The sequence below is a fragment of the Meles meles genome, chromosome 7 (genome assembly GCF_922984935.1).
Source record: "Meles meles chromosome 7, mMelMel3.1 paternal haplotype, whole genome shotgun sequence".
Classification (NCBI taxonomy): Eukaryota; Metazoa; Chordata; class Mammalia; order Carnivora; family Mustelidae; genus Meles; species Meles meles.
In genome coordinates this window covers 138,551,792-138,573,681 of record NC_060072.1, presented here as the reverse complement: position 1 = coordinate 138,573,681, position 21,890 = coordinate 138,551,792, and the positions used below count along the sequence as shown (strand labels likewise).

The 21,890-nt window shown below is 37.0% G+C and overlaps 1 protein-coding gene across 1 annotated transcript in view; it reads right to left on the bottom strand.

Moving 5' to 3' along the window:
• Nucleotides 1-21,890, bottom strand: part of LOC123946514 (ankyrin repeat domain-containing protein 26-like) — a 123,131-nt gene that overhangs the window by 63,727 nt on the left and 37,514 nt on the right. The window contains 9 exon segments of the mRNA XM_046011876.1: nt 6,596-6,744; nt 9,256-9,338; nt 9,549-9,579; nt 14,178-14,243; nt 14,335-14,363; nt 15,214-15,269; nt 15,271-15,310; nt 17,995-18,088; nt 21,703-21,761. Coding sequence (XP_045867832.1) covers nt 6,596-6,744; nt 9,256-9,338; nt 9,549-9,579; nt 14,178-14,243; nt 14,335-14,363; nt 15,214-15,269; nt 15,271-15,310; nt 17,995-18,088; nt 21,703-21,761 — 607 coding nt within the window.

Below are 21,890 nucleotides of genomic sequence, written 5' to 3'. Positions count from 1 at the left end.
AAATTTAACATTCAAAAAAGAAGGATCTTACTGAAAGCAATTATTAAACAATCTTTCTCGACCTAAATTTCAAAAATAAATCTATAATTACAGAATATGAAATAGCTTTCATTTTGAACACAGTTGATAGAAGCAACTTTTAAATAGAAAAAATCTAGTTAAAGTCGCCTCAAACTTAGGGTGGGGGGAACCCAACTCTGAAGCGATAGTAACAAGAAGCCACCAGATGCAGTTTTAAATGTGTGTAATTGATCGAGGCCTACTGGCCTCACTCGCCAACCAGGCAATGTCAGCTCCTCCTTTCTAAAAGAAAGCCAAGATGGAACAAAATCACTCCAATACACATGCCCTGAGTGCCAGCCAACCAACAACAGTCTCACCCAAATTACCATGGTGTTTCAGATGATGACAAACCACTTAATTCTCTGACAGTCCCCCAAACCTTAAACTCTACTCTTCCCAAATCCTTATATAATAACAGACTGCTCTGTCAGAAAAGACTGACCAGCATAGTTCTCACTTACTAGCAGGCAATAAATTAGCTTCATCTTTTTATTTTACATATTGAGGGCTCATTATCCGTTCGCAAGAATTGTTAAAGTCTTATAATAATTTACCATCATATTTCATTTTCCCTAATAAAATATAAATGAAGTTTGTGATTCCTTTGATCCATTTTACTATAATTAAAACTAACATAAATACCAGTAAAAGAATAAGTAGCAAGTAACCACAATATTGGGCCCCCCAAAAATTTAAAAAAAAAAATGTATACAACTGACAGGTTAAATTGGTAGAAGGGACCCATGTCAAACTTTCCTTTTGTTTAAGTGAGAATTAGTATTATGTTAAAAACAATACATGCAGGTTAAACTCCATTCTCTCAATATATATTTATTGGATAAAACTATATATGCTAGAACGTTTTCTAGGCACCAAGAACATGGCAATGAACAGATAAAAATCCTACTCATGAGTGAAGTAAACACACAAAAAAAATAAACTACACAGGCAAAATAGCCAGTAATAGAGGAGAAAAACTAAAGCAGAGAAATCAAATTTTGATGTGCTCTAGGATAAGAAAGAAATCAGGACATTTCCCAAAATATAGGATAACCAAGAAATCGGGATAACCAAGAAAAGTCTTAAATTTTTTTTAAGATTTTATTTATTTATTTGACAGAGAGAGAGATCACAAGTAGGCAGAGAGGCAGGCGGGGGCGGGGGGAGCAAAGAGCCCGATGTAGGGCTTGATCCCAGGACCCACACATCATGACCTGAGCTGAAGGCAGAGGCTCAACCTACTGAGCCACCCAAGCACCTGAAAGGCCTTAATTTTTAAGCAAAAATTTTTTTTAAAAAAGGAAGGCGCAAGGAGCAAGCAAGCCATAAGAGTATTGATGGGAAAATCACTCCCGACAGAGTCAACAGCAAGTAGAGAGGTATGCTCAAAGTGTTTATAGTGAGCAAAAAAAAGAAGCGAAACATTCAGTGTGCCTCGACAGAGTGAAAAGGACAGAAAATAGGAGTTCAAATCAAGGAGAGGTGGTAAGCAATAGGGAAAGACCCGAGATGAATAGATCATACAAGTCTTTGTAGGTGTTAGAAAGAACTTCGGCATATACTCTGAGTGAAATGGGAGGCAACTGGGGTTTGAGCAGAGGAAGACATAATCTGATTTATGTTTTAAAAGACCCACTGTGTTTAGAATTAATGGAAAAAGAAAAGACAAAAGAACAAACAAGAAGACCAATTAGTTAATTATTACACTTATACAGACAACAGATGACAGTGGCTTGGTCATGGAGGATGTGTTTGGCTTCTGGATATATTTTGAAGGAAGACCTGATGAGACTGGCTGACAGATTAGATGGGATGTGTGTGAAAGAGAAAAAGACAGGAGTCAAAGATGATACCAAGTTTTTTGGCAGAGCAACTAGAAGAATTGTCATTAACTTAATTAGGAAAGACAAGAAGGGCAGGTATAAGAAATAATATCAGTAGTTCAATTTTGGACATGTTAAGTTTGCAATACCTAATAACTATCCCAAAGAAATATCAAATAGGTGGTTTTATATGTACGTCTGGAATTCCACAGAGAGATGTGGACTGGAGATACAAACTTGAGGATTATTAGAATATACAAGATAGCAAAAGTCAAGAGAAAGAAGATCAAGGACTGATTCCTGGAAGGAGAATCAGGAGAATGAGGAGAAAGAAGCAAATCAGGCTGAGATGCACAGACTAGAAAGGCAGGGGGGAAACCAGGTGAGTGAGTGATATCCTGAAAGCTAAATGAAGATAGAATTTTGGAGAAGAGAGTTTTCCAATGGGTCAAATATTGCTGATAGGTTAAAAAAAATGAGATCTAAGAAATTATGTCTAGATGTATTAAAATGAACATCAGTGGTAACCTTTGAAAAATCAATTCTGGAGTAATGGGAGTAAAAATTACTAGTGAGAATTCAAGAGTGAATGGGAGGGAAATAAGGATCATTGAGTGTACATGGTTCTTTTAAGGATTTCATAGCTAAGTGGAATGATCATAGATGACTTAATTTTCTTGTTTAGTTCAATCCTTACACAATGGTGATGTAGTATTTTTGTAATATTTTGAAATTTTTTAAATTGCATACATGTAGCACTAATTTTTTTTTTTTAAGTGCCTGACCAAGGGGACGCCTGAATGGCTTAGTCGGTTAAGTCTCCGACTCTTTTGTTTTGGCTCAGGCCATGATCTCAGGGTTGTGGGATCAAGCCCTGCACAGGGCTCTGCTCTCAGTGCCAAGCGGTCCCTCTCCCCACCACCGCACCTCACCCCCACTCTCTCTCTAATATAAACAAATAAAATCTTTTTAAAAAGCCAGACCAAGGCATTAAAAATTCATGAAATTATACAAGCAAAAGACTCCTTAAAATTTTTTCTAGATATATAATATTATATAACCTGATTATCATTTTTCTCATGCTTAGAAAGACCACAGAAAAACTCTAAGTTCCAACAGCAGTATTTCATGCTTGATAAAAATCATCGAACTCTAGGATATCTTCTACTATCCAAAATCATTAGTCATATTAAAATTCTGTAAGTAAAGTACAAGGGGTTTAGAATGTAGAAAATATTCCTATTTTGTAAACTGAATTCTCATAAATTCTATAATATGAAGTCACTATTGAAAATTTTGGTGGGGTGCATGTAGAAATAGATTCTCTTTAAAAAGGAAGGATAATAGCACACATGCATGGTACCTTAAGAAGATTCAACGCATTAGAGACATCTTGGTTTATAGCACAGGGATCAAATCAAATGTTTGTATAGAACATGGGACAAGTTGCCATATGAAATCTCTTGGTAATACTCAGATCAATTTGAGGGTCCAACATTTGAGCACTCGTACATTAGGAACCAAAAACCAAAACCTAGTGACTAGCAATTTTGTTGGAAATAAGAGTGCCAGTATAGCAGGTAACTTCTTTTTGCAACACAGCAGATTTTAAAAGTATTCCATTTTCCACAGAACTCGACCATTCTCCTACACCATACACAAAGATAAATTCTAAATGGATGAAAAACCTCAATGTGAGACAGGAATCCATCAAAATCCTAGAGCAGCACATAGGTAGTAACCTCTTTGACATCAGCCACAGCAAATTCTTTCAAAACATGTCTCCAACGGCAAGGGAAACAAAAGTGAAAATGAACTCTTGGGACTTCCTCAAGATAAAAAGCTTCTGCACAGCAAAGGAAACAGTCAACAAAACAAAGAGACAACCCACGGAATGGGAGAAGATATTCGCAACTGACACTACAGATAAAGGGCTGATATCCAAGATCTATAAAGTACTTCCAAACTCCACACCCAAAAAACAAATAATCAAGTCAAAAAATGTGCAGAACAACAGACACATGAAAAAGTGCTCCACATCACTCGGCATCAGGGAAATACAAATGAAAACCACAATTAGACACCACCTCACACCAGTCAGAATGGCTGAAATTAACAAGTCAGGAAATGACAAATCCTGGTGAGGATGTGGAGAAAGAGGAACCCTCCTAGACTGTTGGTGGGAATGCAAGCTGGTGCAACCACTCTGAAAACAGCATGGAGATTCCTCAAAAAGTGGAAAATAGAGCTACCCTATGACCCAGCAATCACACTACAGGGTATTTATCCTAAAGATACAAATATAGTGATCCGAAGGGGCACGGGCACCCGAATGTTTATAGCAGCAATGTCCACAATAGCCAAACGATGGAAAGAACCTAGATGTCTATCAACAGATGAATGGATAAAGAAGATGTGGTATATATATATATATATATATATATATATATATATATATATATACAATGGAATACTATGCAGCCATCAAAAGAAATGAAATCTTGCCATTTGCGATGACTTGGATAGAACTAGAGGGTATTATGCTGAGTGAAATAAGTCAATCAGAGAAAGACAATGATCATATGATCTCCCTGATATGAGGAAGTTGAGAGGCAACATCAGGGACTTGGGGGGTAGGAAAGAAATAAATGAAACAAGATGGAATCAGGAGGGAGACAAACCGTAAGAGACTCTTAATCGCACAAAACAAACTGAGGGTTGCCAGGGGGAGGGGAGGAGGGAGAGGGTGCTTGGCTTATGGACATTGGGGAAGGTATATGCTATGGTGAGTGCTGTGAAGTGTGTAAACCCGGCAATTCACAGACCTGTACCCCTGGGGCTAATAATACATTATATGTTAATAAAAAAAAATTTGTTAAAAAAATGGGCAGAAGACATGAACAGACACTTCTCCAAAGAAGACATACAAATGGCTAAAAGACACATGAAAAAATGTTCATCATCATTAGCCATCAGGGAAATTCAAATCAAAACCACATTGAGATACCACCTTACACCAGTTAGAATGGCCAAAATTAACAGGACAGGAAACAACAAGTGTTGGAGAGAATGTGAGAAAGGGGAAACCTTTCACACTGTTGGGAATGCAGGTGGGTGTAGCCGCTTTGGAAAATAGTGCGGAGGTTCCTCAAAAAGTTAAAAACAGGGCACCTGGGTGGCTCAGTGGGTTGGGCCTCTGCCTTCGGCTCAGGTCATGATCTCAGGGTCCTGGGATCGAGTCCTGCATCGGGCTCCCTGCTTGGCAGGGAGCCTGCTTTCCTCCTCTCTCTCTCTGCCTGCCTCTCTGCCTACTTGTGATCTCTCTTTTTCAAATAGATAAACAAAAATCTAATACACACACACACACCTATATATATATTTTAAAAAGTTAAAAACAGAGCTACCCTAAGACCCAGCAATTGCATTACTGGGTATTTACCCCAAAGATACAGATGTAGTGAAAAGAAAGGCCATATGCATCCCAATGTTCATAGCAGCAATGTCTACAATAGCCAAACTGTGGAAGGAGCAGAGGTACCCTTCAACAGATGAATGGAAAAAGAAGATATGGTCCATATATACAATGGAATATTCTGCAGGCATCAAAAAGGATGAACACCAACATCTGCATCAATGTGATGGAACTGAAGGAGATTATGCTGAGTGAAATAAGTCAAACAGAGAAAGACAATTATGACATGGTTTCACTTATTTGTGAAACATAAGGAATAGCATGGAGGAATTAGAAGGAAGGGAAAAATGAAGTGGGGAGAATCAGAGGGGGAGAAGAACCATGAGAGACTACGGACTCTGGGAATCAAACTGAGGGTTTTAAAGGGGAATGGGGTGGGGAGTTAAATGAGCCCAATGATGGGTATTAAGTAAGGCATATATTGCATGGAGCACTGGGTGTTATAAACAACGAATCACAGAACACTACATCAAAAACTAATGATGGACTGTATGGTGACTACCATAACGTAATTTAAAAAAAAGAAAAAGAAAAAGAAATGCTGGGATAGAAAAATAAATGAGTAAATAAAAGTATTCTAAAATTTGCATAAAACATGACATCAAACCAAAAATTTTAAATATACTTTGTTAAACAATCAGTACCTTATAGACCTAAACTCATTTTTTCAAACAGTCACATACTACATTGTTTTACAGGGGTGAAAATTTACTTCCCTATTGACAGATACTTAGACTATCTTCAACTTTTTTATATGAAAATAATGCTATAATAAATATCCTTAACATATGTCATATTTTATATCTATAAAAATGTATAATAAATATCCTTAGAATATGTGTGTGTGTGTGTGTGTTTACACAATTCATGTTTTCCTCTAGGATCTAGTCCTGGCAATGAAGCTCTTGGGGTAAAGGGACAGAATATTTAAAGTTTTTGAAACACACTGCTAAATCATCCTTCAGAAAGAGTTTACCAATTTTATTGAACAACAGTGTATAAGAATTCCCTTTTCTTCACATCTGCTAACTTTGGTTGTTAATTTTTTAATAAAATATTTATCATTATGATTGCAAAAAATGCTATCTCATTATTTAAATTTTTCTGATTAGCACCCAAGATGAAATAGCCTTACTAAAAAACATAAAATTTGTTAATCATGAATGTTAGCTCCAACTAGAATTTGTTTTATAGGAAAATAATAATTACTTACTATTTAATATTGCTATAGGCTTACCCATCAGAATCTTCATTTTCCGTAATAGGACATAGGTTGTTATCAGTTTTTCCACTCGCTATTGGATGCATTAGTCCAGCAGCAGCAGAAGCATATACGCTTTCTAACACTGCCATTTCATCATTTTGGTGCTTCTCCGTTTCTTCAATCTTTAATGGAAGTTTGATACAAAGGATAATCGTTACTAGTTTATTCATTAAAAAGAACTTTTTTCATTAATTATACATGTTTTAAAGATTTTATTTATTTATTCATCAGAGAGAGAGAGAGAGAGCACAAGCAGGAGGAGGTGCCGGCAGAGGGAGAAGGAGACTCCCTATTGAGCAGGGAGCCCAATGCAGGACCCCATCCCAGGACCCTGGGATCATGACCCGAGCCAAAGGCAGACTCTTAACCAACTGAGCCACCCAGTCATCCCAGAACTGTTTTCAATAATTTCAATCAAAATCAATCATTTGACTCTTAGCTTTTCATAATTTTAATTGATAAAAATATTTTGTGTTTATCATTACAAGTAACTGCAATTTTTATAAATTCTGCTTCATTTCTGTTTCAATAAAAAGAGAGGAATTGGGACCCATGGGTACCTTGTTGGTTAAATATCTGCCCTGGGCTTAGGTCATGATCCCAGAGTCCTGGGACAGAGTTCAGGCCTCCTTCTTCTGCCAGTACTTCCCCCTGCTTGTGTGCACACACTGTCTCGCTCTCTCTCTCTCTGACAAATAAATAAAATCTTTAAAATAACTAGTTTGGTTTATACTTTTTGCCATTTGCATGTCAAACTCTTGGTCTTCTTTCACTTCAAACGTAACCCGTGGGTTCCTTACTTTTTTATTTTCTCTGTCACTATCAAAACTCATTTTTGTTAAAAATATGCTCAAAGTCTGATTTGTTATCATTTTCATAGTCTGATTTATTTTCACTTAAAGAAAGATCAGAAGATGACTGGCAACTATGATCTGAGGATGAATGGGAAAGAACAACATTTTCGGGTCTAGACTCTTTCTGTTCAGGTAATGCCTGAAATGCTACAAAGACAGGCACTGCAGATGCAACTCTTTTTTCACAATCAAGTCTATCATTTGTCAAATTAGAAGGTATTTCCATTAGGTTTGCTCCTTCTTTAAAGTGACTATTTAGTGACTCTTCCTTAGGATAAGCAGTAATTTTGTTTTTTGTGTTTTTTTTTTCCACAAATTTCACCAAACTTCTGCTTTAACTCTCTGGTGATGAGTTTTAACTTATTTTTCCACTCTAATTTGTCTTGTTTGGTCTACATGTCCTCACACTTTTGAACAGAGGGGTGTTCTGAATATAAAAATATATCATCCTTTCTATCACATTCCTTAATCATTTGGGTTCTTGAGCCATTTTTGATAGATACAAAAATGGAAAGTTAAAATGCTGTATTTGATTTTCAGATGTCCTTTCTGTCAGCATACGTGTTTGTAAAATAACTTTATCCTTAAGTAATCAAGTATGGACAAAGAAAAAATTAGAAAATAATTAAAATTTAACTGTTAAATTTCTTAATCTATGTTAAGCTGCTCCCAAGTCACTGGATTGTAACTAAGAAGCGAAAATAACTTGCCCTAGCCTGAGACAGAAGAAAAACACAAATCCATAAACTTAACTTTGTCAGTTTTTTTAAACTAAACAATTCATTACATGTTACAGCTACCAAAAAATGAATTAGATGATTTCCAATGTTACAAACTTAAAAATATTTTATCTTACCATACCTTAAACAGTGAGCCCCAATAGTGCATTTGAGGATTTTTTTAAAGATTAATAACTAGAGAACAGGCAAACTTATTATTAGGAGCCAAAATCAATAAACATCAATCAGAAAGAAAAATAAATTCCTAAATTTTAATGCAAATTACATACTATGATAGTTTCATACATCACTATAAATTATCTGCCTGTATCCAGCTATTGTAACGTCCACCGAGAGTGGATAAGAAAAATGTTAATAACATCTACAGATTCCCTATACGGAAATGAAATAACTGAAAAAGTGTCAGTTTATTACCCAAACACAAAAGTCCCATTCTGGAAGGTTTGATTCTACAACAGGCAATTATGTTGATTTTATGACCCCTACGCTCTGAAGTCAACTACACAGAGATCACAAGGCAAAATAAATCTTTAGTCTTGGCATTAGTGACTGGCAATACAGAAGTGCACATTTTGAACCACTGAGAACTGCACATTAAGAACCACTAAGAACCATTCCTTCTACATGAATCTAGGTCAGTAGTCATCATTGTTGTACTGCTCATAATTTCAACTGCTTAAACAAACAGTTCAGTATTTGATGTTACCTTTTCAGCATGTAAAAACTTACAAAAATGGAAGAAGCAAGCAATATTCAGGAATTTTTTTGGTCCAATTCCAAGGATAAAGTTTAGCTATAAGTTACTATAAATTATAACAATATTTTAAATTTGGTAACATTATAAAATTTTACAAAAATATTAAATATTAACTTATAAATTAATTTAAATATTAAATTATAAATTAATATAAATATTAAATTATAATCTATCAACTTCAATACGTTCTCTTCAGAAGATAATTTCAATTGAACTATTTTACATTCTTAAAGCAGGGAAAACAATATAAAATTGGAAATTGAAATTTAAATTTGTATATACCTGCAGGTGTTTATTTTCACTTTCACTAAGACTTTCTTCCTCTTCTTCTGTTGTCATTTCTAAGTCTAATTCTGCTGAAAAATCTATATGTGTAATTAAAATGGACAAATTAGAATGGTTAGATAAAAGCTATAACCTTCATAAAAATAGAAAACAACATCTTATCAATTAAGAGTTTAAATTAAACTTAATCTTTAGCTGAATATTTACTTTAAGAAATACTTTTAATTATCAAAAACTTCAACAAACCATTTGGGAAATACTAAATGTCACTAGGTTGAAAGCATACAAACATCTGAAAGAATCACTCACAAATTCATCCACCTAACACCAAGGAACAAAACAATCAGAAGCAAAATTTTAAAATGCATCAGAAAGATATAAAATCACAACATACTATTCTTTACCTTGTTACAGTACCTCTTAAACAACACCCTAAGCTTCAACTACAACATTACTCATGGTTTCCAAAATTACTAGTATTTTTTATGCCTTTATCAGTGTACAACCTTCCTACAGGTGTATTTCCCTGATGAATGTAAACCTTCCTAAAATGTTTTCCTCCACTACTTGACAAATTTCTTCACATCTCGTAGGACACAGACTGCTACGTAAAGTCATCCTTGATTAAGGCTACCCTTCCCTAGATAAACAGATCTCTTTCTTTGGGGCTACATTAGTACTATACAGATTTTTCTAGTGCATCTTCACCACCAGAACTGTAAGTTATTTCTTTATGTATATATATCCCTTTTGTTACTAGACTGTATGGAACAACCTCTCTCTCTCTCTTTTTTTAAGGGGGGGGAGGAGAAGAGGGGGAGAGAATTTTGACCAGGCTCCACGCCCAGCACTGAGGCCCACATGGGGCTTGATCTCACAACTCTGAGATGATGACCTGAGCCAAAATCAAGTGTTGGACATTCAACCGACTGAGCCCCCCAGGGGCCCCTGTATGGGACAATCTCTTAAATCATCTCTCTGTTAAGACAATCTCTTAAATCATCTTTATTTTACTCAGTAATTATTTACTGAGTTCTCAGTAAGTGCTAGGCACAGGTTTAAAGAAGCATGTAGATAAAAGGTGTCAGGAATGGATTTTGTAGAGATAATGCCTGAACTGAGACAGCAACACTGAGGTCAGCCGGATTCAAAGGGGTTAGAGGGCAGAAAATGGGGGGAGTATAGAAGCCTGTTGTAAGACAAGGGAGAGAAACACACAACAGGATAAATATCTGTCTACAATATAGGAATCAAAGAGCAGTTCAGAATGCCAGAGAAAAGGGCAGAAAATAGAAAGGGCTAGAGAGCTTAGCAGAATTCAAAATTATGAAAGCTTTGTATGTAATTTTAAGATACCTGGACACAAACATGTTTTCAACAATGGTTCACAATCATATTTGCATTTGAGACAGATCACTCTAAATGCTGTGGAGAGGGATGAATTTGAGGGGCATTGTAACAAAAGACGGGAGATGAATTAGAAGGCACTGATGCAAAATAAAGATGAAGCACACCTGAACTGACAGATGGTTCTAGAAATATTGAGGATATAAAATTATCAGGGCTGGTACCGAACAAATCTACATTAAATGAATAAACACACAATCTTGGATCCCTAGCAACCAACTTTGCTCATTACTTTATGAAAGGCATCAAGTGGGAATTATTCTACATGAACTGTTTTAAGTTGCACGTATTTATTTTATAATTTTTCTGCTCCATGTCTTCCTGTGTTACAGGAGCCTGTGAGTACTTTGTTTTAAAAGTCCTGCTTCTTGGATCCACCAAGCTCATGAGGAAGTAACAGGAACAAGTCACTTGCAGAGGTAAATAACTTTTAATTCATTGTCTGCATTCACTACTCTAGGAGATAATTTAAAATCTTTTGAAAATATAGTGTTAATTTGACAAGTAAAGAAAGAACTTAAAACTACAGGGGTGAAAAAAATACTGTACAATTTATTAGTACCAACCTGATCATATGACTGACGAAAGGCACTGAGTTAACTGGTACATTAAGTAGAGCACACATTAGATATGGTTAATCAATAGATGGAGTAGATCAGGAGAATATTATTTTTAAATGATATAGTACACCTTAAAACCAATATTCCACCTATTCATCAAAATTAATGAAGGGGGGCACCTGGGTGGCTCAGTCAGTTAAGCGGCTGCTTTCAGCTCAGGTCATGATCCCAGGGTCCTGGGATGGATTCCGGCATCAGGCTCCCAGGTCAGTGGGGAGTCTGCTTCTCCCTCTGCCCCTCCTCCCACTTTTTCTCTCAATCTCTCTCAAATAAATAAAATCTTTAAATAACAACAACAACAATAATAATAATAAAGGGCATCTGGGTGGCTCATTGTGGTAAGTGTCTGACTCTTGATTTCAGCTCAGGTCATGATCTAAGGGTCATGAGATCGAGCCCCACATCAGACCCTATGCTAAGTGTGAAGCCTGCTGCTTGGGGTTCTCTCTCCCTCCCTCTCCTTCTGCTTCCCTCCCTCCCTCCCCACTTTCTTGCTCTCTAAAACAAAAAATAAAAATAATAAAACAAGGAGATAGACTATGCGTACATAGTTGAGAAGATGGTACTATATAGTAAATTATCAATGATTCCCATTATTGCTGGGAAAACCAACTCTAAAATGAAGTCATAGAGAATGTAGGAAATATTTTAATATTTGGTTTGGGAAGTTGCTTTTTCTAGTTACATTGAATATAATTTGACCAATACTTGTGAATTTAAAGCTATAAAAATAAAGCTAAGAAACTGTGTTTTAAATAAGCAATCTTTAGACCTCTACCTAGTATTCCTAACTGGGCACAAACTTCTAAATATAATCCTGCCACCCACTCTCAAGTGAATGCTAAAAACAGCCTAAAAGAAATTATTTTCTCCTAATTCTTTTTTAAAAAAAGATTCTATTTATTAAAATAAAAAATATGTATTTCAGAATTAGTGTCACACTTACTGATAATAAAAATTTTAACATTTAGGGAACCAATCCCGTATTTCTATAGTTTCCAAAAGTAGTTTGATTTGGTAGATCATATCAGTCTTTCGAGGGTTTTTGGAAACAGCTATCGTATCAAAAAATTAAATATCTTTCCAAAAAAAAAAGCCATAGCTTCCGTATCTCATTTGAATAATGAATACCGACGTAACCTGTATCTTTGATGTCCAATAGACCTGAGGAGGATGAATACGTGGCTATGATTGACCCCATGTCTAGCGCTCCATCTGCTTTCAGTATTCTTCGTGGAGCAGCTGTGATTGAATCTGTTCTAGTGCAAATACCCTCCAGCCATCTCAAGTGAATTCCTGGAGTTTCTTCCACAACTCCAAAATTTACCAGCTAAGGTGCCTTTCCCTTTTCCCTCATTCCCCCTTCACTATGCCCCTTCAAAAAGTAATTTCTGGGAGTGCCTGGATGGAATAGTGGATTCAGCATCCGGCTCTTGATTTTGACTCAGGTCTTGAGGGCAGGGTCCTCAGATTGAACCCTGCATCGAGCTCCAGGCTCAGAAGTAAGCCTGTTTGAGGAATCTCTCTCCCTTAGCCTTTGCCCCTCCCCCTGATCGTTCACTGTCTCTCTCATTCTGGCTCCCTAAAACAAATAAAGAAAATAAATCCTAATAAAAGACTTACTTGTGGATCTATGGTCTTGATTGCTCTGCTTTTACACCCTTTTTATTAGGGATTATCTCCACCACTTCTTTCCTCTTTATTTAGCACTAGGATCTTACATCTATAACCTCTCTTTCTGCATCTCCACGCGCCCCTCTAGCTAAAAACATGCTCACAATAAAAAACAAAATAATGGGTTTTCCTTGATCCTATGGTGTCTTGAAGTATCCAGTGGCCTTTCCAGATGTCTCTGTGTGGAAGTACACCCTTGCTACGGAGCACATGACCCAAGGACCTTTGACATTCGCATCACCTGACAGGTCAGAATGCAGGATCCCAGACCTGCTGCTCATAATGTTCATTTTTTTTTTTAATTTTTTCAAAGATTTTATTTCTTTCTTTGACAAAGAGAGATCACAAGTGGGCAGAGAGGCAGGCAGAGAGAGAGGGGGAAGCAGGCTCCCTGCTGAGTAGAGAACCCGATATGGGGCTCAATCCCAGGATCGTGAGATCATGACCTGAGCACAAGACAGACGCTTAACACATTGAGTCACCCACGCGTCCCTCACAATGTGCATTTTTAACAAGGTCTCCAATGATTCAGTAAAATTGGAGAAATTCTGGTCTATACTGAGTCTGCTGCCACAATCCTTCACCTTAACTTCACCTTCCAGAAGCAAGCCTCACGTTCGTCACTATCAATTCTTCAAAACTGGAAATGTCTTAAAAGTCATAAACTTTCTAACGGACTTTGAATCATGGCTAAAGCTTCCTTGATTCCCCTGAACTGACCCTGCTCTTTTGTTCCTTCCAATTCCCTTACTTTGCACTCAATGATACTATTTATGAAGTACCACCATTTTATAAGCTATTAATACAGACACACTTATTGCTGACTAGGACATAGCTCTGAATAATCAGCCATGTCAGTCCTTAATGTCTTCCCAACCATGAGGAAAGCAGGAAGAGGGGGAAATTTTTGGTACACTACTCTGACGGGTTTTGGTACCAGAAACTCACTTGATATTATTCTTGCATTTCAAATAGTCTGCTCTTCCTTTTAAAAGAATTGAGCTAAAGCTTACATTTTTCAAAAGCTCTTTTTCTTAGGCTTGTAAATATCTTTTGTTCTAACATGGTTATCAGCAATAACATTGACCTTATTTATATACAATCCTTCACTTAAACTTAGCCAAAAAAAATAATAATTCAGAAGAAGACTGTGAGCATTTCAAATATTTAAATATACTTCTTTCCATTATTATATTTCTATTTAAAAAAACCTGATTTGGATGTTTGTTTTTCCTCCATTTCTCCTCCTTTCTTAGGAACAGAATCTTTCTCCTCGACAGTAGGCTGAAGAGGTATTGAAACAATATGATTAGTACGTAATGTACATTTCATACAATCTGTAGTTAAAAATTCAAAATAAAAATATAAGTTTTACCTTCAAAAAAGAATATTTTCCTGGAGAGTCTAAAATGCAAAAGGGACATATAGTTAATTATATGTACATATGAAAGCCAACTAAATATTCATACAGTTAGTACTAAGATGAATCCTCATGCCTGGCTGTGATTACATTAGGTTTTCATTTTCTGTTTCTAGAGATAGGAAGGTGGGTTAGGACAGTGACAAGACAGAAATATGAACCCATTATAAGTACTGAAGAAAAATACAAAATATAAGCTCAACAGAACATGCAGTTAGGATTTCAAAAGTCAGATGATGTTTCAAAGGAGCATAACTAATATAGAAGACTGCACGTATACCAATGTGAACATGCTGACTGATGGGGAGAGAAGCAACTTTTAATGAGAGGAATAAATCATGACCCTGAGTGGACAAACATGAAAGCCAATGGCAGAATGCAACAGCACATCCTTAATGCAGTACAGCAGAATCCTTTTTACCATTATACTACAAGTATTAACAACGTTCTTCCATTTTGTCCTGTAATTTAGGCAGTCCACGTTTGTAATGATAGCTCAACTGAATGCATAGTTGAGTTTTCATCAGAGAAACATTATGAATTTATTGGCTTGGATATACACTTGTAGGATAATGGTTAATAAAAGTACTCATTTTGGGCGCCTGGGTGGCTCAGTGGTTTAGGCCGCTGCCTTCGGCTCAGGTCATGATCTCAGGGTCCTGGGATCGAGTCCCGCATCGGGCTCTCTGCTCCACGGGGAGCCTGCTTCCCTCTCATTCTCTCTCTGAATGCCTCTCTGCCTACTTGTGATCTCTCTCTGTCAAATAAATAAATAAAATCTTTAAAAAAAATAAATAAAATAAAATAAAATAAAAGTACTCATTTTGTCCATACCCATGTGGGCTACTTGTATGCCTACATTTCTGGTATCCTCTAGTTTAGCCATCTTAGTTTCTCGATCCACTCATGCAAGAAGATATATAAAACACATCTAAGAAATAATGTACAATAAGCTTTCAATATGGAAATATGAATATCAAAATGGAAGAATTCTATTTAATTGCCTCAGAATACTTAGGCACTGAAAATCTTTTGTATTTCAGAATCAATGTCATACTTACTAACAATTTTAGCATGTAGGGAACCAACCCTATGATTTCTTTTGTTTCCAAAAGTAGTTTGATTTGGTAGACAAGGTCAGTTTTTAAAGGGTTTTTGGAATCAGCGATAGTATCAATAAATTACTACATTAAAAAAAAAAAGCTATAGCTTCCGTATCTCATTTAAATAATGAATACCGATCTAACATATATCTTTGATGTCCAGTAGATCTGAGGAGGATGATTACATGGCTATGATTTACCCCATGTCTAGCACTCCATCTGCTTTCAGTATTCTCTGTAGAGCAGCTGTGATTGAATCTGTTCTAGTGCAAAAACCCTCAAGCCATCTCAAGTGAATTCTCTGGAGTTTCCTCCTCAACTCCAAAAATTCTCAGCTGACGTGCCTTTCTTTTTCCCTTGTTCCGTCACTATCCCCCTTCTTCAAAGTAATTTCAGGGGGCACCTGGCTGGAGTAGTGGATGGGCCATCTGGCTGTTGATTTTGGCTCACGTCATGATGGCACGGTCCTGGGATTGAGCTCCGCATTGGGCTCTAGACTCAGAAGTGAGCCTGTTTGAGGCATCTCTCTGCCTCTGCCTTTGCCCATCCCCCTAATCACTCACTGTCTCTCTAATTCTCTCTCCCTAAAATAAATAAAGAAATTCTTAAAACAGAGTTATTTCTGGATCTATGGTCTTGTTGCTCTGCTTTTATACCCCTTTTATTAGGGTTTATCCTCACCAATTCTTTCCTCTTTATTTAGCACTGATATCTCACATCTATAACCTCTTTCTGCATCTCCTCGCACCCCTCTAGCTAAAAAACATGCTCACAAATAAAAAAAAAAATACTTTTCCTTGATCCCATGGTGTCCTGAACTATCCACTGGCCCTTCCAGATTTCTCTACAGAAATCCCTTGCTACAGAGCACATGACATAGGGACCACAGACATTGGCATCACCTGAGAGGTCAGAATGCCGAATCCCAGACCTGCTGCTCACAATCTGCATTTTTAGCAATGTTTCCAATGATTTACTAAAGTTGGAGAAATACTAGTCCATACTGTGTCTACTACCACATTCCTTTACCTTAACTTAACCCTCTAGAAGCAAGCCTCACGTTCGTCACTATCAACTCTTCGAAACTGAAATGTCTTAAAAGTCATAAGCTGGGGAGCCTGGGTGGCTCAGTGGGTTAAAGCCTCTGCCTTCAGCTCAGGTCATGATCTCAGGGTCCTGGGATCGAGCCCCACATCGGGCTCTCTGCTCCGCAGGGAGCCTGCTTCCTCCTCTCTCTCTGCCTGCCTCTCTGCCTGCTTGTGATTTCTCTCTGTCAAATAAATAAAATATTTTAAAAAAAAAAGTCATAAGCTTTCGAAAGGACTTTTTATCACGGCTAAAGTTTCCTTGATTTCCCCCGCACTGGCCCTCCTCCCTTCTTCATTCCAATACTCTTACTTTGCACTCAATGATACTATTTATGAAGTACCACCATTTTTTTTTTCTCATTTTATTTATTTTTTCAGCGTAACAGTATTCATTCTTTTTGCACAACACCCAGTGCTCCATGCAAAACGTGCCCTCTCCATTACCCACCACCTGTTCCCCCAACCTCCCACCCCTGACCCTTCAAAACCCTCAGGTTGCCCCAACCTCCCACCCCTGACCCTTCAAAACCCTCAGGTTGTTTTTCAGAGTCCATAGTCTCTTATGGTTCGCTTCCCCTCCCCAATGTCCATAGCCCGCTCCCCCTCCCCCAATCCCACCTCCCCGCAGCAACCCCCAGTTTGTTTTGTGAGATTAAGAGTCATTTATGGTTTGTCTCCCTCCCAATCCCATCTTGTTTCATTTATTCTTCTCCTATCTCCTACCCCCCCAGTACCACCATTTTTATGCCATTAAGATACACACACTCATCGCTGACGAGAACATAGCTCTGCATCATCAGCCATGGCAGTCCTGAATGTCTTCCCAACCATAAGGAAAGCAGTAAGAGCAGGAAAATTTTGGTATCCTACTCTGACAGGTTTTGGTACCAGAAGCTCACCTGATATTATTCCTGCATTTCAAATAGTCGGCTCCTCATTTAAGAGAATTATTTTGGTGGGGTTATGGACATTGGGGAGGGTATGTGTACACCTGGAGATTCACAGACCTGTACCTCTGCAGCTACTAATACATTATATGTTAATAAAAATTTTAAAAAGAAAATTAAAAAAATAAAAGAATTTCTTTATTTTACCACCTTCCACTCTAAGAGCTGCTTATTGTCCTTCATTTACTCCTTATATTCTCTGACTTTCTCATCAGTCACTCTTTCGATCGTTTCCACTTATTTCCTGACGTTCCTTTGGTCTTAGAGTATCTTGAAATGGAACCACTGATTTAGCTCCTTCGTGGCACCCTCGGTTTCACCTGTTCCTGACACCTGATAAGACTTCAACTTATCTCCTTTTCAGTCTTTCTCCTATCTATTCAATAGGTGATTTTCTTTGGATATTTAAATATATCAGTATTCCCATTTTACATCAATATTTTATCAAGTGACTTTCTAATAAAATCCAATTCTTACCTTCTAGTTGTTCATTTAATGTACTTGTCCCTTTCTGATCTGCATTTCCTGATAAATGATCAGTGTATTTCTTTGGAAGACTCTCAGAATTACTCTGTTAAAATGGACAACAAAAATGAGTTGTATAAAGATTTCCTAATCCTTTTCTAAGAAAATATCTGAATTTTCTACTTTGATAGTAATCAGACTCACAAATAAAAAAGCATGTACTGGAAACTGAAACATTTAAAAACTTCATATATGCTTTCTAAATTAAGTGGAACGTTTAACCTTCATTTGGCCACTGACTGTAAACTGAACATCAAATGCCAGAGTAAATATTTTCTTGGACAGAACACTGACTTATATGTACATTTCAACAGGAACTAACAAAAACACCTAACTCTCCTTTGCATTCCCCCCCCAAAATAAAAGGACATTAAAAATATGCATTTAAATAAATTCTTTAATAAGTGTATTTCCTACAAATTTAAACTGTTCCTAACAGCAGAACCTTTTTCCATGTTAAAATAGGACACCTGACATAAGAAACCTTGGAGTAGGTCATGTTGACTATAAAGAGTACAGTGTGGTTACTGCTGCTTCATTTGGATAAACAAAGGCTTGGAAACTTTATTGACAGGATGATGGTTAGATGCAATGGCAAAGGAGGAAGAAACACTTTTCTTGGAATTATGTTTAAATAATAGCAAAAAATTTTAGATATAGGTATGAAACTCTCCAAAAAGTATAATAAGCTTTCATAAGGGAATAAGAAGAATATGTATTTATTAATTACCTAAAAGGTACCAGGCACTTATTTTAGTATAAACATTTTCTTTTCTACAAACAACAATAATACCAGTGGCTATGACAATGGGGTGGATCTTCCTGCCTCCTGGTCATTCCAAGACATTAGAGTGAAATGATGAACAGGTGTGATCCACGGTTCTCTCTGTCTAGAAAGTCTAGAAGGTCTCCAAGACCTTCAAACAGCTGGTCCTTCTCATCCTTCACTGGGCAGCTCTTGCCACACTCAGAGAGATCATTTCTGACCAACAAAATTCCATTCGCATTCTCATCCCCATCCTAACTACAAACTCTCCCAATATTCCCTAACCTAACATTTCCATTTTCTTTATATGAACCACTAACAGTGACTTACAGTGGGTTGTTGTTTCCTTATTTTTCTGCTCCTACCACTACAGCCTAACCCCTCAACTTGTACAGCCTGGTACATAGCTGGTATTCAATAACAAATGTATTTAAGGTCAAAAAACTTAAAATAATGTCACAGAGGGGGCGCCTATATGGCTCAGTCAGTTAAGCAACTGACTGTTGATTTCAGTTCAGTTCATGATCTCAGGGTTGGGAGATTAAGCCCCATGTTGGGCTCCACGCTGAGCATGAAGCCTACTTGGGAATCTCTCTGTCCCTCTTCTTCTGCCCCTCCCCACCCCTCTCACATGCTCTCTCTCTTTTTCTCTAAAAAATAATAACAACAAGCTCACTGAAAAGGTCTCAAGTACCAAGTCACCATACTAGGTATCGAACCCTTGCACAATGCAAGGCTTAAGGGCATTGATAGCCATGCAGTCCAAACTCCACATCTAACTTTGGATTCCCCAAAAACTTTACTAATCTCCTATTGAACTTCCTACTTCAAAAGCAATTATACTTAAAAATAGCAAAAGTGGGGGCGCCTGGGTGGCTCAGTGGTTTAAACCTCTGCCTTCGGCTCAGGTCATGATCCCAGGGTCCTGGGATCGAGCCCCGCATCGGGCTCTCTGCTCAGTGGGGAGCCTGTTTCTCCTTCTCTCTCTGTCTGCCTCTCTGCCTACTTGTGACCTCTCTCTGTCAAATAAATAAATAAAATATTTAAAAAAATATAGCAAAAGTGTATATTAAAAACCAAAATATTTAAATAGAGGACCTTAGATCTCTAGAGTAGAGATCATTAGATCTCTAGATCTAATCTATTTCTTAATCCTCATTTGACCATTGACTCTGTAAACTGAGCACGGAAGGTCAGAGTAAATTATAACCTAAAGCTGACCTTACCAATAACGTAAAGTCAATTAACACATTTTGTATGTCCTATATATTATATACTCTATTCCTACAATATAAACTAAAGAAAATGTTTAATCAATATGATTAAGAAAATCATAAGGAAGAGAAAATACATTAACAGTACTGTCCTGTATCAAAAAAAATCTGAGTGTAAGTGGACAAACAATTCAAACCCATCTTGTTCAAGGGTCAACTGTATACCACACAATGTCACTGAAATTTAACACACCCCAAACTAGAAACCCACCTGCCCATTCTAACTTTCCTCTTCTTTTGACACTACTGCCATTTATTTTATTGCCCTTCAAAAATCTTCACATTTCAAAAAAGTGTCCTCGATATTTAGTAAACCACTAAATACTGCTGTGATCATTTTTGTCTTGTATTTCTACAGCGCCCTTAACAGTTTACAAAGTGTTTTCACATTTGTTCATTACACATACCTGAGAGGTAGGTATTAGAACCATTTTTATAAATGAGGTCTGTGACATTCAAACAGGTTAAACAAGTTTTTCTGGGATCCCACAGCTACCGAGTGACAGAACCTGGATGCTACCCTATCTTTTGACTCAAACACGGTGCTTGCAGCGCTGTGGAGCACCTCCTTGTGCTAAGAGATCAGGCCCTTCTTACCTCCTTCCACAGTGTGACACCTTAGAAAAGGTCATCATTACCTTACACTTACGCTTCTACAAGTACGGCTGCCACAAAGATACCCGAGGCATACTATTTTAACGATCCGAAATAGTTTTTACCTGTTGAAAACACCACTAAACCGGGGGTGCCTGGGCATTTCCAGGATCTAGCCCCATATGATACTGGGGAGCCTGCTTCTCCCTCGCCCTCTGCCCCTCTCCCCGCTCATGCTCTCTCTCTCTCTCTCTCTCTCTCTCAAATAAATAAATAAAATCATTTAAAAAATAAACAAAACACCACTAAACCAGTGGTAATAATACCACTAATACCATTATATTATTACAATTTTTATTATAATCCCAATGCTCCTTGTAAATCTACTTCACAATCCAAATATAAGAGTTTCAGGGTCCCGCAATGGTTCAGTTGAGCTCTGTGCTCAGACTGGGGTCTGCTTCAGATTCTCCCTCTCCCTCCCACTCACTCACTCTCTCTCTCAAATACATAAATACACAAAATATTTTAAAAATATACATATACATATGCATATACATACAGATAGATAGAGAGAGAGAGAGATACACTTTCAAGTCCCAGGCATTATCTTTTCAAGTTCCAACTTGTAAAAAACTAAAATCCGAACTCTTTCTAGATCTCACTAGGAGTTTTGCACATCCATATACACCACAGAATCATATATCTGGCCATAAGCTGGCCTGGAGTAATTATTTGGTTATTTAGATAATTTCAAAACACAAACTAATTCCTTATCACTTCTAAGCCTCCGTTTTCTGCAATAATATTACACAGCTTTCATTAGGTTAAGTTTGTAAATTAATAGAACTGTATTATGCTGAATTATTATATTTAGCACATAAATATTTTATCAATTACAGGTAAAAAGCATAAGGAAATAGTTTGTATGGGCAAATGCAGAGATGAGAGAGTAAAGTCTAAGCTTCCCTTTTACGTTTTAAAATCACTCCATGCTTTCATTTTAAAATAATAATAAAACAGTACCTCAGAATCCCAAGGTGATTCTTCATTTTGTTCTGCCAATCCTAATGCTGACAGCGTCACTATAAAATATAGTCACAGATACATTAATGAGAACATGTATTATGAATTTTAAATGTATATACAAGCCTATCCCCCTTCATGAATACTTCAATAAAATAAAAGTCAAAGCAGTAAAGATTTTCAGAGGG